General features: G+C 48.3%; 1 protein-coding gene across 1 annotated transcript in view; it reads right to left on the bottom strand.

Annotated features, from left to right (window-relative positions):
* Positions 1-21995, bottom strand: part of GNAI3 (G protein subunit alpha i3) — a 56785-nt gene that overhangs the window by 12939 nt on the left and 21851 nt on the right. Inside the window, exons 2-5 of the mRNA XM_038749050.1 lie at positions 12504-12546; positions 12253-12394; positions 4110-4267; positions 843-971 (exon numbers count right to left, since the gene is read on the bottom strand). Of these exons, the coding sequence (XP_038604978.1) occupies positions 843-971; positions 4110-4267; positions 12253-12394; positions 12504-12546 (472 nt within the window). The remainder of the gene's footprint in view (positions 1-842; positions 972-4109; positions 4268-12252; positions 12395-12503; positions 12547-21995) is intronic.

Below are 21995 nucleotides of genomic sequence, written 5' to 3'. Positions count from 1 at the left end.
GTATGAGGAAAGAGGGAGTTTGTGAGAAGGGAGAGCATCAAGAAAATTCAACCAGGCAGCTCTCTATTGGTTACAAATAGAAGGAAAGCTGTCAAAGTTGAGCGTCCAAATTGGACCTGCTTTAAAATAAGCTACCCCAATAAGAAAGCCCTCTGGCTAGTAACAACATCTGGGTGACCCAAATCAGCTCCAGCTGCCAAAACACAAGAGCAGCCTCGGTTTACATGGAATTCCCCGCCCTTGACCCCTTCGCGCTGACCTCCGCCCCAAGTCGGGCTTTGTGAGAGTCCCTGTTTCGAGAGTTTTTTTGTGCATGACCACACACACAGCAGTCCAAGAGCCAAGGTGAGGTCAGCTCTGTTAGAAAAAGGGAAAAGCTAAGCGAATAACGAAGTACAAACATTGGTAAGAAAAAGCATTTCTCTTTTTGACACCCGATGGACAGAAGGGCAGTAAAGAGTTAGGCCTGGCATCCAACAGTGTCCCTTTATTATGCCTTTTAACCTGTTAAGCAGCAAACGATCTATACCTGTTTCGGGGATTCCAACATAAAAGCAGCTGAAAGGAATAAAACAGATGACAACAAAATCAACTGGTGACAAAGTGAGTAACTTTCTGAAGCAAAAGAAACCACCACACAGGACAAAATTACTTGAAGCTTTTTGCTGAGAGCAGAGCTGCAAAACTACATAGCCCCTAGCAGATGCCCAATAATTATTTGCTGAGAGGGATGGTAATGGTGACAACAGGTGGGAAAATGATCTTGAGAAATACAATCTAAGACGCGGGAAGTGCTCTCTGCAGGGAAAGCAGTTCTTGAGTCCAATAAACCAGAAACTCACTTGAAGTACAGGTCTTTGAAGGTGAAATGAGTCTCCACGATGCCTGTAGTTTTCACTCTTGTCCGAAGCACGTCTTGTTGAGTTGGAATATAGCTGGTTTGAGATATTCTGTCCAGGTCATTCAGGTAACTAAATGAAGACAACCACGTCATGTTAAAAGAAAAATAAAAAATAAAAAAATCTACCAAACAAAACGTTTGCATTGCATGTCAACAAGCTACCTTTCTGCACCCTAGTAAGAAGAGAGTCCCCAAAGGGCAGCACTATCTATTCTAAACCCAAAAGTATACAATAAACAGAGATCAGTGCTAAACGGAGGATCTGAAATTCACCAGAGGAAAAAGTTTCATTCTATAATGGACTATGGAAATCTTTGGAAGCATGAGAAATGTGTTCCATATTCATGGTTTTATGCTTATGTTCTCTCTCATAGACAAAAGGCAACGTAGAAGCAGCGTGGCTTAGTGGAAAGAGCCCAGGCTTGGGAGTCAGAGGTCGTGGGTTCTAATCCCGGCTCTGCCACTTGTCTGCTGTGTGACCTTGGGCCAGTCACTTAACTTCTCTGTGCCTCAGTTCCCTCATCTGTAAAATGGAGATGAAGACTGTGAGCCCCCGGTGGGACAACCTGATTACCTTGTTTCTACCCCAGTGCTTAGAACAGTGCTTGGCACATAGTAAGCGATTAACAAATACCAACATTATTATACAAGATAGCCAAAACGGGCAACCCCAGATCCCGACAAAATTTGGAAGGTTAAGCAGGGGCCTCAAAGCAAAAATGTTTCCCCCAACCAAAGGCCCAGAACCACTTCTCTTTTTCCTTATTCTACTGGCTATCGAGGAATGAGGGACCCACTTTGAAGGCTGCCTCTACGGAGCCCCTGTAGTGGCACCTCTTCTCCCTGTAAAGGTTGAGGGGCAGAGGCGGAGGAAGTGGCGGCGAAGCCTGGGTCTGCAGCGCAGGGATCGAGAGCAGTCATTCCAACCCTCAAGTGTCAGCCTTGAGCTGGAGAAGTCATTGTGTCGCTGCCCAGGGGCCACCGACATGTCTGAGGGAATAGCTAGGAGTGCTGGAGACCATGTGCGGTGTCACTACTGAATATAAACCATATTCAATACCCAGGAAGACAGTGGCTAACGACTTTCCCAGGTTTAAAGACACTGAGGATTTTGAGGCCACAAAGTATATATCTGGGCAGAATCACACCACCGCCGCCCACTTAACGGGTGTTAAGCGAATGACCCCAGGAAGAACGTAAACCAATAAAGGAGAAAATCCCAAACCTAGGAAGTTCCAACACTACTAATGCCAGGAAACTGCCAACAAAATCGGTCCTGCTTATCAATGCAAAGACATCCTGATGAACTCGAAGCAGTTTGCTCCTGGACCAGGGAGTGGGCTACGATCTCACGGCAAATGACTGAAGCCTCCCTCATTTACCAGTAAGGAACATATACAAATGAAATGCGATCGGTCTGCTTGGGACTTCCCAAACCAGACTTTGGGAAGTGGAGCAAAGGATGGTTTTCAGACTGGTCAACCACTCGGTTTCCTAGTAGCTGTACAGTGGAATGGGACCTGGTGAAACAAACTCCCGTGGTGCCAGGAGGAAGAAGGGCACTACCTACATCCTGTTTGGGGTGACACCATTTCCGTTACAGGAATCCAGGGATTTACAGAGGTGGGCATGAGGGGTCAGACCTGGCCGTCCACGCAAGCGCTCAGACCTTCCAGAGAAGCAGCGTGGCTCAGTGGAAAGAGCACAGGCTTTTGAGTCAGAGGTCAGGGGTTCAAATCCCGGCTCCGCCAACTGTCAGCTGTGTGACTTTGGGCAAGGTCACGTCACTTCTCTGTGCCTCAGTTACCTCATCTGTAAAATGGGGATTAAGACTGTGAGCCCCCCGTGGGACACCCTGATCACCTTGTAACCTCCCCAGCACTCAGAACAGTGCTTTGCACATAGTAAGCACTTACTAAATGTCATCATTATTATTATTGTTATTATTCCAAAGTACGATAGGCCGAGTGAGCTGTCAACGCAGAGTTCGAGATGGGGAAATGGACCATCTGCGGGCCTTGTGGGAAACTAAACGAATCCGCTGCTGCCCAGATCATCTTTGTGCAGAAACACTCTGGGCATGTTACTCCCCTCCTCAAAAATCTCCAGTGGCTACCAATCAACCTACGCTTCAGGTAAAAACTCCTCACCCTGGGCTTCAAGGCTGTCCATCCCCTCGCCCCCTCCTACCTCACCTCCCTTCTTTCCTTCTCCAGCCCAGCCCACACCCTCCGCTCCTCTGCCGCTAACCTCATCACTGTGCCTCGTTCTCGCCTGTCCCACCGTCGACCCCCGGCCCACGTCATCCCCCTGGCCTGGAATGCCCTCCCTCCGCACATCCGCCAAGCTCGCTCTCTTCCTCGCTTCAAAGCCCTACTGAGAGCTCACCTCCTCCAGGAGGCCTTCCCACACTGAGCCCCCTCCTTCCTCTCCCCCTCCTCCCCATCCCCCCTGCCCTACCTCCTTCCCCTCCCCACAGCACCTGTATATATGTTTGTACAGATTACTCTATTTTACTTGTACATATTTACTATTCTATTTTATTTTGTTAATATGCTTTGTTTTGTTGTCTGTCTCCCCCTTCTAGACTGTGAGCCTCTTGTTGGGTAGGGACCGTCTCTATATGTTGCCAACTTGTACTTCCCAAGCGCTTAGTATAGTGTTCTGCACACAGTAAGCACTCAATAAATACGATTGAATGAATGAATGTTGCCAACTTGTACTTCCAAAGCGCTTAGTACAGTGCTTTGCAGAGTAAACACGCAATAAATATGAATGAATGAATTAAACCCTGCTCGGGATCCCTGACCCTCAACTCACCGTCTTGCTCTCCATTCACTGCCCGCTCTCGGCTCCCCTCCGTCGGGTGACATGATCACCAACGGGGAGCTACGGCAGAGGAAACTTCCCCTTGAGCTCATCTCACACGCTAGCTGCTGCCAGAAATGGAGAGTGTACTTCTAATGTCACTGGAGACTGTGGAGAGCATTTGTTCCCAACGGAGCTCCAGGAATTCACCTCCCATTCCCACTGCCGCCCACCCCGTCTGATTGCATGTTCACCCCACAGCCGGGAAGGGAGGATATCCAAGTTACTGCAGCTGAGAGGAAAAAGCACCATAACCCAAATTGCCATCCCAAGGTGGACAATGGAATATCTCTGGGGTCATCCCAACAGGCAACCATCCCCGCCAGGAACGAGCACTTACTACGAGGCCGAGTCGTTCAGCTGGTATTCCCGGGATCTGCTGAAGCAGGCTTGGACCCCATCATCCCGCCATAACCGTTTAATCACCCCAGCGAGTTCGGGCGTCATGACGCCTTCTTCAGCACTGCCAGCTAAAACAAACAGCTGCCGAGCGTCGTCCTACAGAAAGGGTTTAAGGGAAAAAAGACAAAGAGGTGAGCTCGGCCAGGCTGTCCCTTTCTACCAGGCAGAGGCACGCTCCCATAAATGAACGGCTCTCGGGATTTCTGGTCCCAAATAGGAGCAATGCTAAGATTTTTACTTTTTGGCCACTCCTACCCGCCCCAGAGGAAAGGAGCTTCCTCTCCCCTCAGAATCACTTCTTCCCTGACAAGGAGGCCTCAACTTCCCCGCTGTGTCTTAGCAAGATCTGGTGAAAGCAAAGAGCTCGCTGCTGACCAGAGGAATATTCTCCTTTTAAAAGGAGAGGTAGCTACCTGATTAGCCTTTGAGATGCCACACTGGCAACGTAATAATAATAATAATAATAATGGCACTTGTTACCACTCACTCCATGCCAAGCACTGTACTAAGCACCTGGGTAGATACAAGATCATCAGGTCGAACATAATCCCTTGTCCTTCCCCGGGCTCACAGTCTAAGAGGAGGGAGAGCAGGAATTGAATCCCCATTTTACAGAGGAGGAAACTGCGGCCCAGAGAAGTGGAGTCAGTTGCTCCAGGTTACCCAGAAGGTAAGCGACAGAGCCAAGATTAGAACGCAGGTCCTCTGATTCCCACACCTGGGCTCTTCCTGCGAGGCCCCGTGTGAGCCAAGGAGTGGACAGGCATAGCCCCACCAGACTGACTGAGTCTTTTAAGGGGACCACAACTCTGGACACTGTGGAGAGGCAGCATGGTTTAGTGGCTACAACATGGGCTTGGGAGTCAGAAGGACCTGGGTTCTAATCCCAACTCTGCCACATATCTGCCGTGTGACCCTGGGCAAGTCACTTCCCTTCCTGTGACTCAGTTCCCTCATCTGTAAAATGGGGATTAAGAGTGTGAGCCCCATGTGGGACAGCGACTGTGTCCAACTTAACTGACTTGTATCTACCCCAGTGCTTAAAACAGTGCTTGGCACCTAATAAGTGCTTAACAAGTTCCATAATTCTTATTATTACTAGGACACACACACAAGCAGCAGTAAACTTCCCCACAAGGCTTACTCATCCCCCCGACATACGGACTCTGGTTCCCAGAAATGTTAGCCCACGAGGTGGCCGTCCACACAGACCTGAGAAGGCCAGTGGCCGGGCCTGGGCGCTCACAAAGCAGCTCTCTCTCCCCCGCCTCAATGTTCCAGCCAGGCCAAGCCAAAAGAAGAGCAGAGGCAGAGTCAGACAATAATAAATAATAATAATAATTATGGTACTTGTTAAGCGCTTACTGTGTTCTAAGCAAGCACTGTTCTAAGCACTGGGGTAGACACAAGGTAATCAGATTGGTTACAGTCCTTGTCCGACATGCGGTTCACACTCTTAATTCCCATTTTACAGATGAGGTAACGGAGGCAAGAGAAGTTCAGTCACGGGTTCGAATCCCAGCTCCACCACTTGTCAGCTGTGTGACTTTGGGCAAGTCACAACTTCTCTGTGCCTCAGTTACCTCATCTGTAAAATGGGGATTAAGACTGTGAGCCCCAGGTGGGACAACCTGATCACCTTGTATCCCCCCCCCCAACACTTAGAACAGTGCTTCGCACATAGTAAGTGCTTAACAAATGTCACCATTATTATTATTATTGTTAAGTGACTTGCCCAAGGGCACACAGCAGATACGTGGCAAAGCTGGGATCAGAACCCAGGTCCTCCTGATTCCCAGGCCCGTGCTCTAGCCACTGAGCCACGCTGCTTCTTGACTCAAGCCCCACACTTACTGACTGTGATCGGACCGTGACCTGGGCCTCAAGACACCAACTTGTTGGGGACTCTGCCCTGAAGGTTTCTAGCAGAGGGAAGAGGACCAATGAGACGGAATGAAAAGAGTGTAACAGCTTCCTAATCAGCCAGAAAGCCTAGAATTTGGAGGAAAGGAGGAAACTGCAAAGAAGGAGAAGTATTCTGTGCGGCACAAGGGGGAGGAGAGGGAAAGGAAAAATAAAATAGTCAGTGAAATCTGAAGAACTCCCCTGAGGGCAAGAAAGGATTGTGTCTTGTTCTTCCTTTAACTCCTCATGGGGCTCAGTTGGGTGCTCCAGCTCACAACGGCCTCTCCAAACCCACTGCTGCTAATTGCAGCCAGACTGAGAAGAGCAAGTGTGTTTGGGGGAAACCAAGGCAGAGAATAAAGAGCACAGGACCAGCAGGCTCTAGAGCACAAACCAGTCAGGATCCTCACGGACAATATATTTAGACCATGCCCCTTGGTAAGAAGGGAGGGGCCGGGAAAGATGGATTTTACCATGGGGCAGATAATTTTAAAACAATTTTGAGGACTCAGCAGGGAGAACTTATAGAAGGGAGGTACACACAGCATGAACAAGACAATCCAACCCACAAGGAGCAGCTGGGTGAAAAATAATGTAATAATACTCAAAGCAGTTGCAGCTCCCAGGTTCAAGAACGTTTTAGTACACTTGGACAGAAGATGATTCGTATTGGGGGACCTGCAGCCTTGCTGTTGCCTTCTATTCTTAGTAGCCAGAAACAATTTTTAAAAGCCACCAACTCCGGAGGCCAGTTTCCCTCTCGAACAACTATATTTCATCTGGGTCAGAAGGGAGGGTTCCTTAAGCAGCCCAAAAGATGACCGAAGGATGCTGAAAAGAAATCATATAGACTAGGCAGCAGCAGGGAGGAGAAAAGAGGAATCAGAGTAAAAGCTCCCAGCCAGATCTACTGTTCAAACACAATCACAAGGGGTCCATCCATGACCAAGCCACAGGGCATCCTGACTGCAGGCCAAGTTGAGTGTTCACTCACTGCTATTCTCGGGGGTTGGAATGAGATGTTTTTGAAATGCCACCCTGTTTTCCCAGCACATCCCGGAACTGGGCAAACTTCCATAACGGGATGAATATGGACATGGCCAGGGAGAAGACTCTCGCATGCAATTTTGGTCACAGGCAGCAGTCATTAGCAGAAAGGATGGCTTGGTGCCCAAGATGAGAAAAACGTCAGCATCCAAAGGACCGACCCTGGACAGCCCCGGAACTCTCAGCAACTACCATCTTGTGACAGAGCTGTCCCAAACAAGACCTTTGGACAGGGCGGAAAAACAAGCAGAGTGACGGGGTCACTTCTGATTGGGATTTGCATTCTCCCCTCCCAACCCCCACCCCCGAGGGGTCTGAGTGCCAGTATAATAATAATGACGGTATTTGTTAAGCGCTTACTATGTGCAAAGCACTGTTCTAAGCGCTTGGGGGATACAAGGTAATCAGGTTGGCCCATGTGCGGCTCACAGTCTTAATCCCCATTTTACAGATGAGGGAACTGAGGCCCAGAGAAGTTAAGTGGCTTGCCCAAGGTCACAAAGCTGATAAGTGTCAGAGCCGGGATTCGAACCCATGACCTCCGACTCCCAAGCCCATGCAGTAATCACCATGGAATCAACCAACTGCATTTATTGTGCGCTTACTGTGAGCAGCGCACTGTACTAAGCACTGGGGAGAGTACGATAAAACAAAGTTGGTGGACATGTTCCCTGCCCACAACGAGCTTACAGTCTAAAGGAAAACTGAAACTTGAAATTTGCAAAGGTCCCTCTCCATCTCTGCTGGCAGCAGCAATCTATTTACAGATCACTTGGAGACAACCCTGTAGACTGTAAGCTCCTTGTGGGAAGCGATCGCATATACCCACTCTGTTGGACTGTACTTTTCACAAGCACTTGGTGCAGTGCTCTGCACACGGGTAAGTGCTCCCTGACTGTCTTGTATTTCGTGTGGGCCTCAACCGGAGACATCTGCTAGCAGGGGGCAAGTACTAACAAATGATAGTGATATAACTGTGGCATTTGTTAAGCGCTCACTATGTGCCAGGCACTGTACTAAGCACTAGGCGAGATCAGGTTGGATATAGTCCCCGTCCCACAAGACTTATAGTCTTAATCCCCATTTTACAGATGAGGTAACAGGCACAGAAGTGAGGTGACTTGCTCAAGGTTACACAGCAGACAAGTGGCGGAGCCGGGATTAGAACTCAGATCCTTCTGACTCCTAGGCCCTTGCTCTATCTACTAGGCCACACTGCTTCTCAAATGAACATCCTACTACAGTCCAGAGTCAGGCTTACGAATGGCAATTCGGGCATCACCTGGTAACTCCCTTCCCTCTCCCTATTCTGCTGCAGTTCTAAACCTGCCTTGTTTGCTTCTCAATTCTCCACAAGCTGTTTCTTAAACTACCATCTCTCCTTCTACTGTTCCTCACCTGCCCTCGAGAATGCAGTCAGCCCCCTGGGTGGAAACTGTGCCCATTCTCCTGTTTCCTCCAACTCCCACAAAAGGAAACTTCCTCCTCCCGCTCTGTCTCATAATCATGCCATGGGTCAGAGTGGGGAGAGAAGAGGGAGATTACAATTATCTTAGCTTGGGAGGATCCACTAATTACCCCAGTGCCTCTGGCACAAAACTCTATCACCAGAGACATCGGTATTCTGATAGACATTTAGATGTCAATCAGCACAAATAATTGGTATTTATCTTTACCCACATCTCATATTTGGCCGAATTCCCTCGCTTATTCCTTGATCTTTATTCATTTATCCCAGCAAAAGTGCTCCAAGAACATCCCCATCATGCACAAATGCACCCCAGCCCAGATTCTGCTGTTCATTCATTCAATCGTATTTATTGAGCGCTTACTGTGTGTGGCCCACGGTTCCTCACTGACCCAGGCATCCCCAAATGGAGGAAATGTGGGCAGCCCTGGGGGTGGGCTGGGACCAGGAGTTCCTCCCCCTTGCAGGGGTGAATGGGTTTTTGCTCTGTCCCATTCTGGGCTGCACAAAGGCTTCAGACATTCACCCCTGACAGCTCATCTAAAGTGTTCCAGTCAGAGAGGTACTCGGCTGAATCGTATTATTCTTTGCAATAAAGGCCTACTGTGGCTCCCCATCCTCCTTGGGTGACTGGCCTTCAAAGCCCTCAGATGGTTCCAAATGACATCACCTCAACTCCCTCCCATGTCATTTTTAAAATCCTCTCTTTTGCCTCGGCCTGTTCCTGACTCAGTCTTCCCCCTTGGCCGATCTCTACATCTGAAGCGTTTCCTCCACCAAGCCCATTTCCTCCAAGGAGCTTTCTCAGTGTAAGTTTGTGATCACTGAGCTCTTCACAGCCCTTACTCAACCCCGAGTGCCTCAGTGCTGGATAGGAAATTTTAGCAGGAAGTGAAGAATGAGAAAGGAAGATTGAAAATAAGCATCTTTGGCACTGTCTCTCAAATTTCTCCACCTCTTAATGGGTCCAGAGACCCTACGACACCTATACTTCCCTTTCACCCTCCTCAAAAAGAAAAAGGCAAACAAAAAACCAGGTGGCAGGATTTTCAGGCCATGGAAGCAGTGCGGATGCAAATAAACTATTTCATCTAGTACTTCAGGACAGCAAAGTCTAGTAGGAAGGCTTCATGGGACGGTGGGAACTAGTGAGACGATGAGGATAGTGTTAAGGGAACAGGCACAGCTCTGACAGTCATAAGAGATCAATGCTGTTGGCTATTGGCCAGAGGGAAGGGAAAGCAAGGGAAGAGTAAAAGGGCTCAGGTCTCCACAAAAGTCTTGCACTTCCAGACCCCTAGGCACCACAGTTCCTCAGTTGAAGAAACTCTGATCTCTAGTGTTTCAAAAATGCTTTAAAAATAAATACACTTCTCACATTCTGGGCGTATCTAGAAAGCACACAGAGTGGCCTAGTGTAAACAGCACAGGTCTGGGGGTCAGAGGATCAGGGTTCTAATCCCAGCTGTGCCCCTTGCCTGCTGTGTGGTCATGGGCAAGCCGCTTAACTTCTCTCAGTTTCCTCACCTGCAAAATGGGGATTAAATGCTACTGCCTCCATGAGAGCCCCGTGTATCCAATCTAGTTATCTTGTATCCATGCCAGCATTTAATACAATGTGCTTAAAACTACTATCATCATCATTATGTGCAGAAGACAATGACTTTTGAATTTTACCATATGGGACGAGCACAGTAACTTTCTCGTGAACAGCTGAACATTATCCTACTAGTTTTGGAGACAGGGAACTGGAGATACAGAAATACCTGCTCCCGCAAGGTGCTCCCTCAAGGTGGGCTTCAAGCTGTCAGCACTTTCCCTCTGGTCTACAGACTGTAAATTCCTTGTGGGCAAAGGGATCGTGTCCATCAACTTTATTGCACTGTTCTCTCCCCAGCGTTTAGTACAGTGCACTGCACACAGTAAGTACTGACTGACTGATCACACACAGCCCCAGCCTTGTCACTTAGTAAATCCTAGGCCTGTAGACTTGACTGATTAAGATCCTAGGATATGCTTTCTTCCCCCATACAATGAACTCCAATCACTTCCCTCCCCCTGGCCTGGAATGCCCTCCCTCCGCACATCTGCCAAGCTAGCTCTCTTCCTCCCTTCAAAGTCCTACTGAGAGCTCACCTCCTCCAGGAGGCCTTCCCAGACTGAGCCCCCTCCTTCCTCTCCCCCTCCTCCCCCTCCCAATCCCTCCGCCTTACCTCCTTCCCCTCCCCACAGCACCTGCATATATGTATGTACATATTTATTACTCTATTTTACTTGTACATATTTATTCTATTTATCTTATTTTGTTAATAGGTTTTGTTTTGTTGTCTGTCTTTCCCTTCTAGACTGTGAGCCCGCTGTTGGGTAGGGACCGTCTCTAGACGTTGCCAATTTGTACTTCCCAAGCACTTAGTACAGTGCTCTGCACACAGTAAGTGCTCAATAAATACGATTGATTGATTGAATGAATGAATGAATGAATGAATGAATGAATGAATGAAAAAGCAGCCCATTCTGGAAATGAACAGCAGCTTATTTTGAACTTCACTTTTTCTGCAAAGCAACAGGGATGGGATTGTCCTGGAAGGATTGGTCTGAGACTAACATTAGAAACAAAACAAAACAAAACAAAAAAACGAGCAAGGATGTCGGATGGGCTGAATTGGCCTGGCCCCCCGTGTATTCCTTTAGCACCTACTACAATGATATATTAGAATTTAGTGCAATGACAGAGAGGGTGATGATGATGGGATCGGTGTGGTTAGACAACCCTCAGACTTGGGGAGATAAAGAGGCAAAGGCAGACGAGGAGAAACATTGAACTTCTTTTTCAATTTATTATTATTTGTGTGTCCCAAATAGGAATCTCCCTGCTGTTGTCCCCAACAGGAGTTAGAAAAGAAAAGATGAAATCTCTCCCACAGATATGCAATTCCAGACACCCTTGGCCACAAATATGTAGTTCTCTCGCCATTTGCTTCTTCCCTTCCTTATGTTCCACCCCTCACTCACTTTGCTCTGCCTCCTCTTCCCTTCTTCCCAACTCTTATTCCTGCTTTCACCTTCTTTCTCTTCTCACCCTCTCTGTCTTGCCCCTTGAATTCCTGAGGCGGGAGGGCTGTTCCCAACAGCCTCTGCTACTAGGGCACCAACTCTCACACCCCAAACCTGCCCCTCCACATCTCAAAAATATGAAAACCTCTCCGTGGGAGTTCCGCCAGGCTTTGCCCAGAGTCTCTCGGAACGGAGGCGTTCTGGGGGAGAGCTGGAAATGCTCAAATGACATTTTTCATTTCACCATCTCTTTCCTGAGATATCCAGCAGTCCTCTCCTTGAGAAGTCTTCTCCCTTCTCCAAAGGGCTGACGAAGCAAAGCTGGAAGAATAAGCGTCACGAGAGAGACTACTAGAGTCGAGCAAAAGCAAGCCGATCTCAGTACCTCGAGCGAGAGTCATAGTGGACCCCGGCCCGGCCAGGCCCTGCTTCGTAACGGCCACCAGACACCTTCAAGTGGGTTGCTAGCACTCCTCTGATTACCACATACTGCTCTGACACAGCCTGTCTTGTTGCTTAAATTCACTTCCCCGGCATATGAAGCAAACCTCCTCTATTAACAGAATACACTTCAGAATCAAGCGAAGAGGAAGTAAGAAATACTTACGGCTCTGGCAGCTTCCCCAAAGTCTATCTTTAGTCGTCCCATGGCTCTTATTATAGCGATGATGGATTGTATGGTATTGCTATAGACAACGACTTTATACTGTTTGCATTCTTCCTCTGAATAGCCGTCCTCATGAATGATCCTGTAAAAAAGACAAAAATCGTGACAGTCGATCTGAATGGAAAGGACGCGTGGACTTTTTTACGCCTAGTGGGGAAATAAGTTTTTCAAAAAGCCACCCTCTCACTTACTTCATCTGTTTCACAATGGTGCTTTTACCAGATTCTCCAGCACCTAAAAAACAGAGAAAAAACAAGGCAGGCCTTAAAACGAATCCCAAACCAGAATCCACACTTGAAGCCACAAAACCAGGGCAAGGGGGTGGGGCCTTCCATCCCTGCTCAGCTGGGATAAGAAGTCAAGCACCAAAATCTTACTTCAACCATCACTTCTTCTAAAAATGCCCAACTAAGTCCCCCCTCCATATGCATCTCTCACTTCCCTTGTGTGTGACTCATCCACCAAGTGGCTTCCTGAGGGAACAAGAACTCTTGGTCTCCATGGTTATGCCGGAGCTGCCGTACGGTGCAGAGCTACAGGCGACCCGGGCATCCCTGAAAGCTTGAGGGTGCAGGCTCCAGCTGGAGAAAATTTGCAACACCTTTTCAACCCTCCAAAGGCATCACCTTCGACATGAGGCTCCCTTTTCCTAGTGAAGTCACCTCATCATCTGGTTGAATGCGCAGGTGTCTATTTTAATATTGTATAGTTTATTTTTTAATCATTTGGTACTTTGCTCTGACCCCATTACCTTTAACACACTTGACATTTGTCTCTCCCTCTCACATTATACTGAGAGCTCTTGGAGTGTAGGAACTGGGTCTTACTCTATGTCCCCAAAACCCAGGACAGGGCTCTGTTTATGCGCACGCACACACACACGCTGATGGATCAATCCATCAGTCAATCAATGGTATTTATTGAGTGCTTACTGTGTGCAGAGCACTGTACTATGTACTTGGAAGAGTACAATATAATAAATAGTTATAACCGATCCCTACCCTCAGGGAGCTTACAGTCTAAAGGGGGAGACAGACATTGAAATACTGATGGCTAGGGGAAATGGCGGGTATAAGGCCAAAGACATCAATGAACACAGCTGACGAGGAGGATGAGAACAGTGCTTTGCACATAGTAAGCATTTAATAGATGCCATCATTACTATTATGAAGAAGAAGAGCCATTAAGGTCCCATTTTTGGCCCCAGGCTGTTCCCCAGCTACCGGGTCCTCCCTCTTCCTCGGGGGTGCTTGCTTCATCTGTAATCTGGGTTTCTAGGGGCAGGGGCAGTCCATGATGCCACCATGCCAGGGGGCTGCAGAAAAGGACCTCTTCAGAAACCCCCAAACTGGGCACCAACAGAGGGACCGATTGAAATAAGAGCTGGCTCTCGGTTTCGCCTGAGTCAATTAGGCCAGGCCATTCTGCTGACTGCCTGTCCCCTGAGGAGTGCCCCAGTGCCATTCTTCACAACTGTCCCAGGAAGACGCTGTGTGTTTTGCATTGATACTATAGGATTCTTCCCAGCATGGCGGGGACAGGGGAAGATAGGGGGAGCGGGGAGACGAAAACTAGTACTGAGCACTACTGTTGAGGAAACTGAGGCACAGAGAAGTTAAGTGACTTATTTTAGAACAGTGCTATGCACATAGTAAGCGCTTAATAAATGCCATCACTATTATCTAAGTCACAAAATCCTTAACCTCAAAGATCTAAATGGATTTCCCCGCCCTGGGGAAAGTTTAGCATGACTCTTCTTAGCCTTGAGATCAATTTGGGTCAACTACTGAGAATCCAAGCTCTTGCTTTCTCCCGCCCCATTTCAATCAATCAATCAATCAGTCAAGCAATGGTATTTATTGAGTGCTTACTGTGGGCAGAGCACCACACTAAGCGCTTTTGCCTACTCTTGTCATTTCACAGCCCGATAAGCTCCGCAACATTGCCAAGATCCGCCCTTTCCTCTCCATCCAAACCGCTACCCTGCTAATTCAAGCTCTCATCCTATCCCGTCTGGACTACTGCACTAGCCTTCTCTCTGATCTCCCATCCTCGTGTCTCTCTCCACTTCAATCCATACTTCATGCTGCTGCCCGGATTATCTTTGTCCAGAAACGCTCTGGACATATCACTCCCCTCCTCAAAAACCTCCAATGGCTACCGATCAATCTGCGCATCAAGCAGAAACTCCTCACCCTGGGCTTCAAGGCTGTCCATCACCTCGCCCCCTCCTACCTCACCTCCCTTCTCTCCTTCTACTGCCCAGCCCGCACCCTCCGCTCCTCCACCACTAATCTCCTCACTGTACCTCGCTCTCGCCTGTCCCACCATCGACCCCCGGCCCACGTCATCCCCCGGGCCTGGAATGCCCTCCCTCTGCCCATCCGCCAAGCTAGCTCTCTTCCTCCCTTCAAGGCCCTGCTGAGAGCTCACCTCCTCCAGGAGGCCTTCCCAGACTGAGCCCCTTCCTTCCTCTCCCCCTCGTCCCCCTCTCCATCCCCCCGTCTTACCTCCTTCCCTTCCCCACAGCACCTGTATATATGTATATATGGTTGTACATATATTACTCTATTTATTTATTTATTTATTTATTTTACTTGTACATTTCTATCCTACTTATTTTATTTTGTTGGTATGTTTGGTTCTGTTCTCTGTCTCCCCCTTTTAGACTGTGAGCCCACTGTTGGGTAGGGACTGTCTCTATGTGATGCCAATTTGTACTTCCCAAGCGCTTAGTACAGTGCTCTGCACATAGTAAGCGCTCAATAAATACGATTGATTGATTGATTGATTGTAACTGACTGACTTTCCCCTGGAGGGTGGACAGGGCAGGGCTAAGAGGTCCAAGTCTGTCATTCCATCTTACTCCTGAGACACTCTGGAAAACGGTTCCTTTAGAAAAGGCATCGGAAACTAATGACTAAAATGAGATTGGGAGAGTATCTGTAGCTTTCAACGTTCTGTGCTCCCTGCACTCAATTTTAACAACTGAGTGAAAGCAGTTACCTTCTACAGTAAGCAGTGGATTACCTGAACTAGCTGGGATGGAAATTAATGTAGAGCACTGAAAGGGTGGCTAACAAAGAGAACAAAAGTCGCTATCTCATGTACCCTCACAATTTTAATTCAATTATCATTATTATTATTCAAACTAGCCTTAGCCAAGAGGACTTGTCAGTCAGACCCTTGTGGCCCAGATAATTGGTTTTCTGCAGTGCCCAATACTGTCTCATGATTCAGTACCTAAAGGAGGTCCTCCAAAAATCCACCTATGGGCTAAAAGTCGCAAATAAAGACAAAACCTGAGATGAGGTCATTGCCCTGAAACCCTAATTTGATGCTTCCCTCTCATTTCACAAAACTTCATTATGATAGAGGCAAACAATTTAAGCTAGAAATGAACCAATGATTTTTTTTGATGGCATTTATTAAGCGCTTACTATGTGCAAAGCACTGTTCTAAGCACTGGGGAGGTTACAAGGAGATCAGGTTGTCCCACGGGGGGCTCACAGTCTTCATCCCCATTTTACAGATGAGGAAACTGAGGAACAGAGAAGTGAAGTGACGTGCCCGAAGTCACACAGCTGACAATTGGCAGAGCTGGAATTTGAACCCATGACCTCTGACTCCAAAGCCTGTGCTCTTTCCACTGAACCACGCTGCTTCTCTATTGAGTTTGAGTGCTTACTCTGTGTACAGCACTGTACTAAGTTCTTGGAAGAGCACAACAACAAGCTTATAGTCTAGAAGGGGGAGCAGAAGTGAATGAACAAATGAACAAAGGTGAAATGCAGAAATATCAGGGTATGGAAATTATCATTATTATTATTATTATGCTTTGCACATAGTAAGCGCTTAATAAATGCCATTATTATTATATTAAATGGTTGTGTGCCCAGCATTGTGCTAAGTGCTGGAGTAGATAGAAGACAATCAGATCGGCCCCAGTCCCTGCTCCACATGGGACTTACAATCTCTAAGTGGTAGGAAGAACATCTCATTCTCATTTTGTAGATGAGGAAACAGAGGCACACAGAGGTTAAGTGGTTTGCCCAAGGTCACACAGGAGGCCACTGGCAGTGCTGGGATTAGAACTCAGGCAATCTGCAGTCCCATGGTCTTTCCACTATGTCACGTGGCATCTCAAGGCTGAAGGAGTTGGTTGTATGAGAACTTGACCCCTTTAGAGGAGGATATTGTTGTTCCCATATTCTCAGGAGGAACGATCAAGCTATCTGGTGACTATTTCACAGAGCCTAACAGAGGACATGGAAGAGATAGGATCTGTTGGTTGGCAATGATAGAACCGTAGCTTTCCCACAAGATCTGTTTCATCACAAGCAGCTCAACACGAGTCAGTCAAAGCATTCTCTCCTTCATTCTCTAGGCCCTCCTCAGCATGGCCTAGTGAAAAGAACAATTGCCCAGAGTCAGAGAACCTAGGTTCTAATCCTGACTCCGCCACTTGCCTGCTGGGTGACCCTGGGCAAGTTACTTAACTTGTCTGTGCTTCAGTTAACTCATCTGAAAAAATGGGATTAAGACTGTGAGCCCCCTGTGGGACACGGACTCTGTCCAACTGGATTATCTTGTACATACCCCAGCACTTAGAGTGGCTGGCACACAGTAAAAGCTTAACAACTACCATAAGCCCAACAAAAAATAAAACAAAACAAATGCTTTCAGCTTCCAGGTTATCCTCCTCTCACTATTAGAATGTCAGCCCCATCTAGTATTTTTCTTGCATTTCCATTTCCTAGTTGAGTGTGTTATGCCTAGGAGATAAACCCAGGAAATATCATCATCACCACCAACATTATCATCATCATCATCAATGGTATTTGTTGGGTGCTTACTAAGTTCAAAGCATTGTACTAAGTGCTTGGGAGAATACAATACCTCAGCTGGCAGACACGTTCGTTTTCCACAGGCTTACACAATCCAGAGGGGTTGCTTGTGTGCTCTCCCTCCTTCTCCTCCTATGGCAACCTCCATGGGTCAGCCTTCATTTTCCACTGTGCTTAATCCCTAGTTTTTCCCAGAGAAGTACTGCAGCATCCAGCGGGTCAAGACCTCGGCTGGAGCCAGTCCTCTCTTGGGAATCCCAAGCCCATATCAGGAGCCCCAAAAGTTCCCAGCAAGCTCAATGCCATCTTCCTTTCTGATATCCCCACCCACCCCTGATGCTTCTTTCTTTCCACTCATTTCCCTCTAGGCCTTCCACCCAATCGCTCGCTCCAGCTCCTAGTTGACACTTTCCCACAGCACCTTCCAGGCAGGAGACCTTTCCCACCCCTCTCTGTTTTCCTAGCTTAGGCTCTCCGGGCCAATCATATGCTTCAACATGACGGGAGGAGGAGAAGGGGGAAGAAGAAACAGGGAGGATAAGGGAGAGTACTTGAGCTCTCTCTTAACAGACAAGCCCCTTGGATGCCTTCTCTTGAGCGGCCCAAACAGCACCTTTCTGGAAACCAAGGGGCTCCCCAGGGTACCTCTTGTATCTACCCCAGTGCCTGGCACACCGTAAGCACTTAACAAATACCACAATTACTAATATTATTAGGGGACTGCCCATGTGGGGCGGAGGCCGTCTCATCTCATGACCCTGTATCTGTCCCAGTGCTTAAGACATTGTAAGCTCTTAATATAAATGCCACTGTTCATTGTAGGAGGGGAACTTTGTCTACCAACTCTGTTATATTGTACTCTCCCTGGCGCTTAGTCCAGTGCTCTGTACACAGTCAGCTTAAAGTGATGGGGGAGGGGGGAGCCGTGGCACGGTGGGGGCAGGGTAGAGACAGGGAATGCGATATACAACCACGGGCAGCAGGATAACGATTCCCAGATGTGCACTGGAAAGAACTGCACAGGAGAGGCAGTATTCCCCACCCCCAGCAAGGGGTTGGAGGGGCCCCAGCCTCAATTCCAGTAGAGTCCAAGCCCACTTTCAACCCAGACTAGTCTGCAGTCCTTGGGCTCTGAAGCCGGGGCCAGGGCTGCCGCTGACCGGGACTGCCAGTCCAGAGGCAGCTCGGCCCTGTGGGCTCAGTAAAGGCATCTCAACTGCCTTCTTACTTTTCACCTAGTGCGGAGCAGAATGGAAATAGGAACCCGGGGACACACTAGGAAGCGCAGATGTGATTCACTTCTGCTGCCTCCTGGTGTTAATATAATCATAATCATCTGGAAAGAGATTCTTGCTGAAAATTAATTTTTAGGAAGCTTGCAGAGTGCGATTTCAGCATCCACCATCAATAAAAAAATACTATCTTTCAACATCTGTTCATCAGCACGGATGCCTGTCTCTCTGACAGTGCTCACTGAACTTCTCAACTGTACCTCCACCAGAAGAGTTGCAGATTGACTGGTCATATATACCTCTCCCCTCCTCCCCGGCATAAAGGGAAGAAAGGGGATGTTGCTGTCAGGGTCAGAGGTCGGGTGGGGAGGCGGGGAGGGAGAGTCAGGTAACAACTAGCTGGGAGGGCTATGGTACACACCCACCCCTACATCCCAACACCATCTTAAAGACCATTAGATTTCAAGCTCCCCGAGGGGCAGGGATCATTCATTCATTCAATCATATTTATTGAGCGCTTACTGTGTGCAGAGCACCGTACTAGGCGCTTGGGAACTACAAGCTGGCAACATATAGAGACGGTCCCTACCCAACTACGGGCTCACAGTCTAGAAGGGGGAGACAGACATCAAAACAAAACATGTGGACAGGTGTTAAGTCATCAGAATAAATAGAAATAAAGCTAGATGCACATCATTAACAAATTAAATAGAATAGTAAATATGTACAAGTAAAATAAATAGAGTAATAAATCTGTACAAACATATATACAGGTGCCGTGGGGAGGGGAAGGAGGTGGGGCGGGGGGGGTGGGGAGGAGGAGAGGAAAAAGGGGGCTCAGTCTGGGAAGGCCTCCTGGAGGTGGTGCACTCTCAGTAGATTGTGTTTCCTGCTTCTGTTGTACGTTTAAACTTCTACAAAGGATGGTCTTTTTATGTGCACAAAGGCACTCATCAGTGAACTTCACCATTAAAAGAGTCTTCAGAAATACCCCAGTGAGCTGCACACAGTAATTACTCAAACGTTGCCGATGATGGGGAAAGTCGCCCCCTTCCTCCCGCCCTCCCAACTGGACCAGCTCTGCTACCAACAGGAACAATGAAAAGGCCCTTAAATAGGGCTCTACCCAACGGCCTGGAGGTTGCCCACCCACCCACTTGCCCCCCAAAACAGCCCCACTAGAAGGAGGTACGAACTCCAGGTCTGGCTGTAGCTCTGGCTCCCGCAGGGGAGAAACTGGGGCTGGGCAGGCTGGGAGCACTTAGGTACATATCTGTAATTTTATTTATTTGTACTGATGTCTGACTCCCCCACTGTAGACTGTAAACTCGTTGTGGACAGGGAATGGGTCTGTTTAATGGTGTATCGCACTCTCCCAAGTGCTTAGTACAGTGCTCTGCACACGGTAAGCGCTCAATAAACTCGACTGAATGAATGACCGAATGAATGGGGGGGCTGCTTTGGGCTGAGACGGCTGGGGAGACCTGGCTGGAGCAGAAGACCCCCAACGGCCCTTTTAGTGCCTGCCACGGTTCACAGCCTCCATCTCAGGCAATTGTCTGGGAAGTCAGAGGCAATCAATCAATCGTATTTATTGAGCGCTTACTGTGTGCAGAGCACTGTACTAAGCGCTTGGGAAGTACAAGTTGGCAACATATAGAGACAGTCCCTACCCAACAGTGGGCTCAGTCTAAAAGGGGGAGACAGAGAACGAAACCAAACATACTAACAAAATAAAATAGATATGTACAAGTAAAATAAATAAATAAATAAATAGAGTAATAAATAAGTACAAACATATATACAGGTGCTGTGGGGAAGGGAAGGAGGTAAGATGGGGGGATGGAGAGGGGGATGAGGGGGAGAGGAAGGAAGGGGCTCAGTCTGGGAAGGCCTCCTGGAGGAGGTGAGCTCTCAGTAGGGCCTTGAAGGGAGGAAGAGAGCCGGCTTGGAGGATGGGCAGAGGGAGGGCATTCCAGGCCCGGGGGATGACATGGGCCGGGGGTTGATGGCGGGACAGGCGAGAACGAGGTACGGTGAGGAGATTAGCGGCAGAGGAGCGGAGGGTGTGCGGTGGGCTGTAGAAGGAGAGAAGGGAGGTGAGGTAGGAGGGGGCGAGGTGATGGACAGCCTTGAAGCCCAGGGTGAGGAGTTTCTGCCTGATGCGAAGATTGATTGGTAGCCACCGGAGATTTTTGAGGAGGGGAGTAACATGCCCAGAGCATTTCTGGACAAAGACAATCCAGGCAGCAGCATGAAGTATGGATCGAAGTGGGGTAGTCCCGCAGGAGTTTCCCTCACGGCCACAACAGCACAGGGGAAGGGGGGTGTTTCTCCATTCCTGAAGCTTCACGTCTTTCTTTCTCATTCCCAGGAAGCATGGGTCCTTTCTACCGCTGAGGCCTTACAGTGCTCCAAAGCCAAACGCCAGACTGATCGCTCTGGTGATGTTGTCCACATGAGGATGGAGAAGAGAACTCTGCCCCAGACAGTTGCACGCAGCTACTTTCCTGAGCAAAGTCATCAGCTCCGTCCAGTCCAGCTGCAAAGCCAGGTGGCAAAGGCTCTGCTCATGATGGCTTTTTCTCTTTAGCCAACTGGCCTGGGGAGCCAGGTAGGCTCCTGCCTCACCTCTGCTGGACTGGGAGGGCGTGGTCCCCTGGGGCCAGAGAAAGACTCCCTTGGACACTGCTCGGTATCTCATTTTAGACTCCAGTGATTAATTTCCTACTTCATTTTTGGAGCCCAGGGATCCAGAAGGGCTCTCTGAGCACGCACTACACTATTCAGCCTTTCTAGAACCCTTATTTTCAGAACATATTGCACACACACAAAAAAATCTATTCATTCTGCCTGTCAATCACTCAGGGAAGTACAAGTTTGGAAATTCAAAGCTGGAAATGTGTTGCTTAATAGGTACAAAAATGTTACCTCACTTAGAGCTAATTGTCCTGAGAGCCCGAAAGCCCTCTATTTAGTCAAAAGTATCAAAGCTCCCGGCCCGTTACCCGACTTGGGTTTCCCCCTCCCCGCTCTCCTGGAGGATGTGAAACAGCCCATTTCACGAGCAGTGAAATGGCCAAAAGGCTAACAGGAGAGAAGAGGCCTGCCCAGAGGCTTAGAGAGTCCACAAACTGGACAATTGGGCCCAAGTAATCAGAGTGGGCTGGAATCACTAAATCTGGCTACAGTCCTAGCCAAAGTCATTCGGCCACGAAATGCACATTTTGGGTTTTGGAAGGGCAGAACTGGAGATGGGGGTGGAGGGAAGAACATAGTTCAACCACTACTACGGAGAAGCCAGAAGCCAGAAACCTTACTCCAAACCGCAAGATCAAAAAAATGAGAAAAAAACCCTGCATGTACCAATGTTACTACATGTGAAGAGGGCTAGTCAGTAAGCCACCAGATTCAGCTTTCAACACAGAAGGCATTGTTAGGTGTGCCTAGCTTGGTATTAAGAGCCATCTTATACATTGTGGGCAGGGAACAGGTCTACCAACTCTCTTCATTTCATTCATTCAATCGTACTTATTGAGCGCTTAGTGTGCAGAGCACTGTACTAAGCGCATGGAGAGTACAAATCGGCAACATATAGTGACGG

This window comes from Tachyglossus aculeatus, chromosome 7 (genome assembly GCF_015852505.1).
Source record: "Tachyglossus aculeatus isolate mTacAcu1 chromosome 7, mTacAcu1.pri, whole genome shotgun sequence".
Classification (NCBI taxonomy): domain Eukaryota; kingdom Metazoa; phylum Chordata; class Mammalia; order Monotremata; family Tachyglossidae; genus Tachyglossus; species Tachyglossus aculeatus.
The sequence above is the reverse complement of the archived record's forward strand: the minus strand, read 5'-3'. Positions and strand labels throughout refer to the sequence as shown.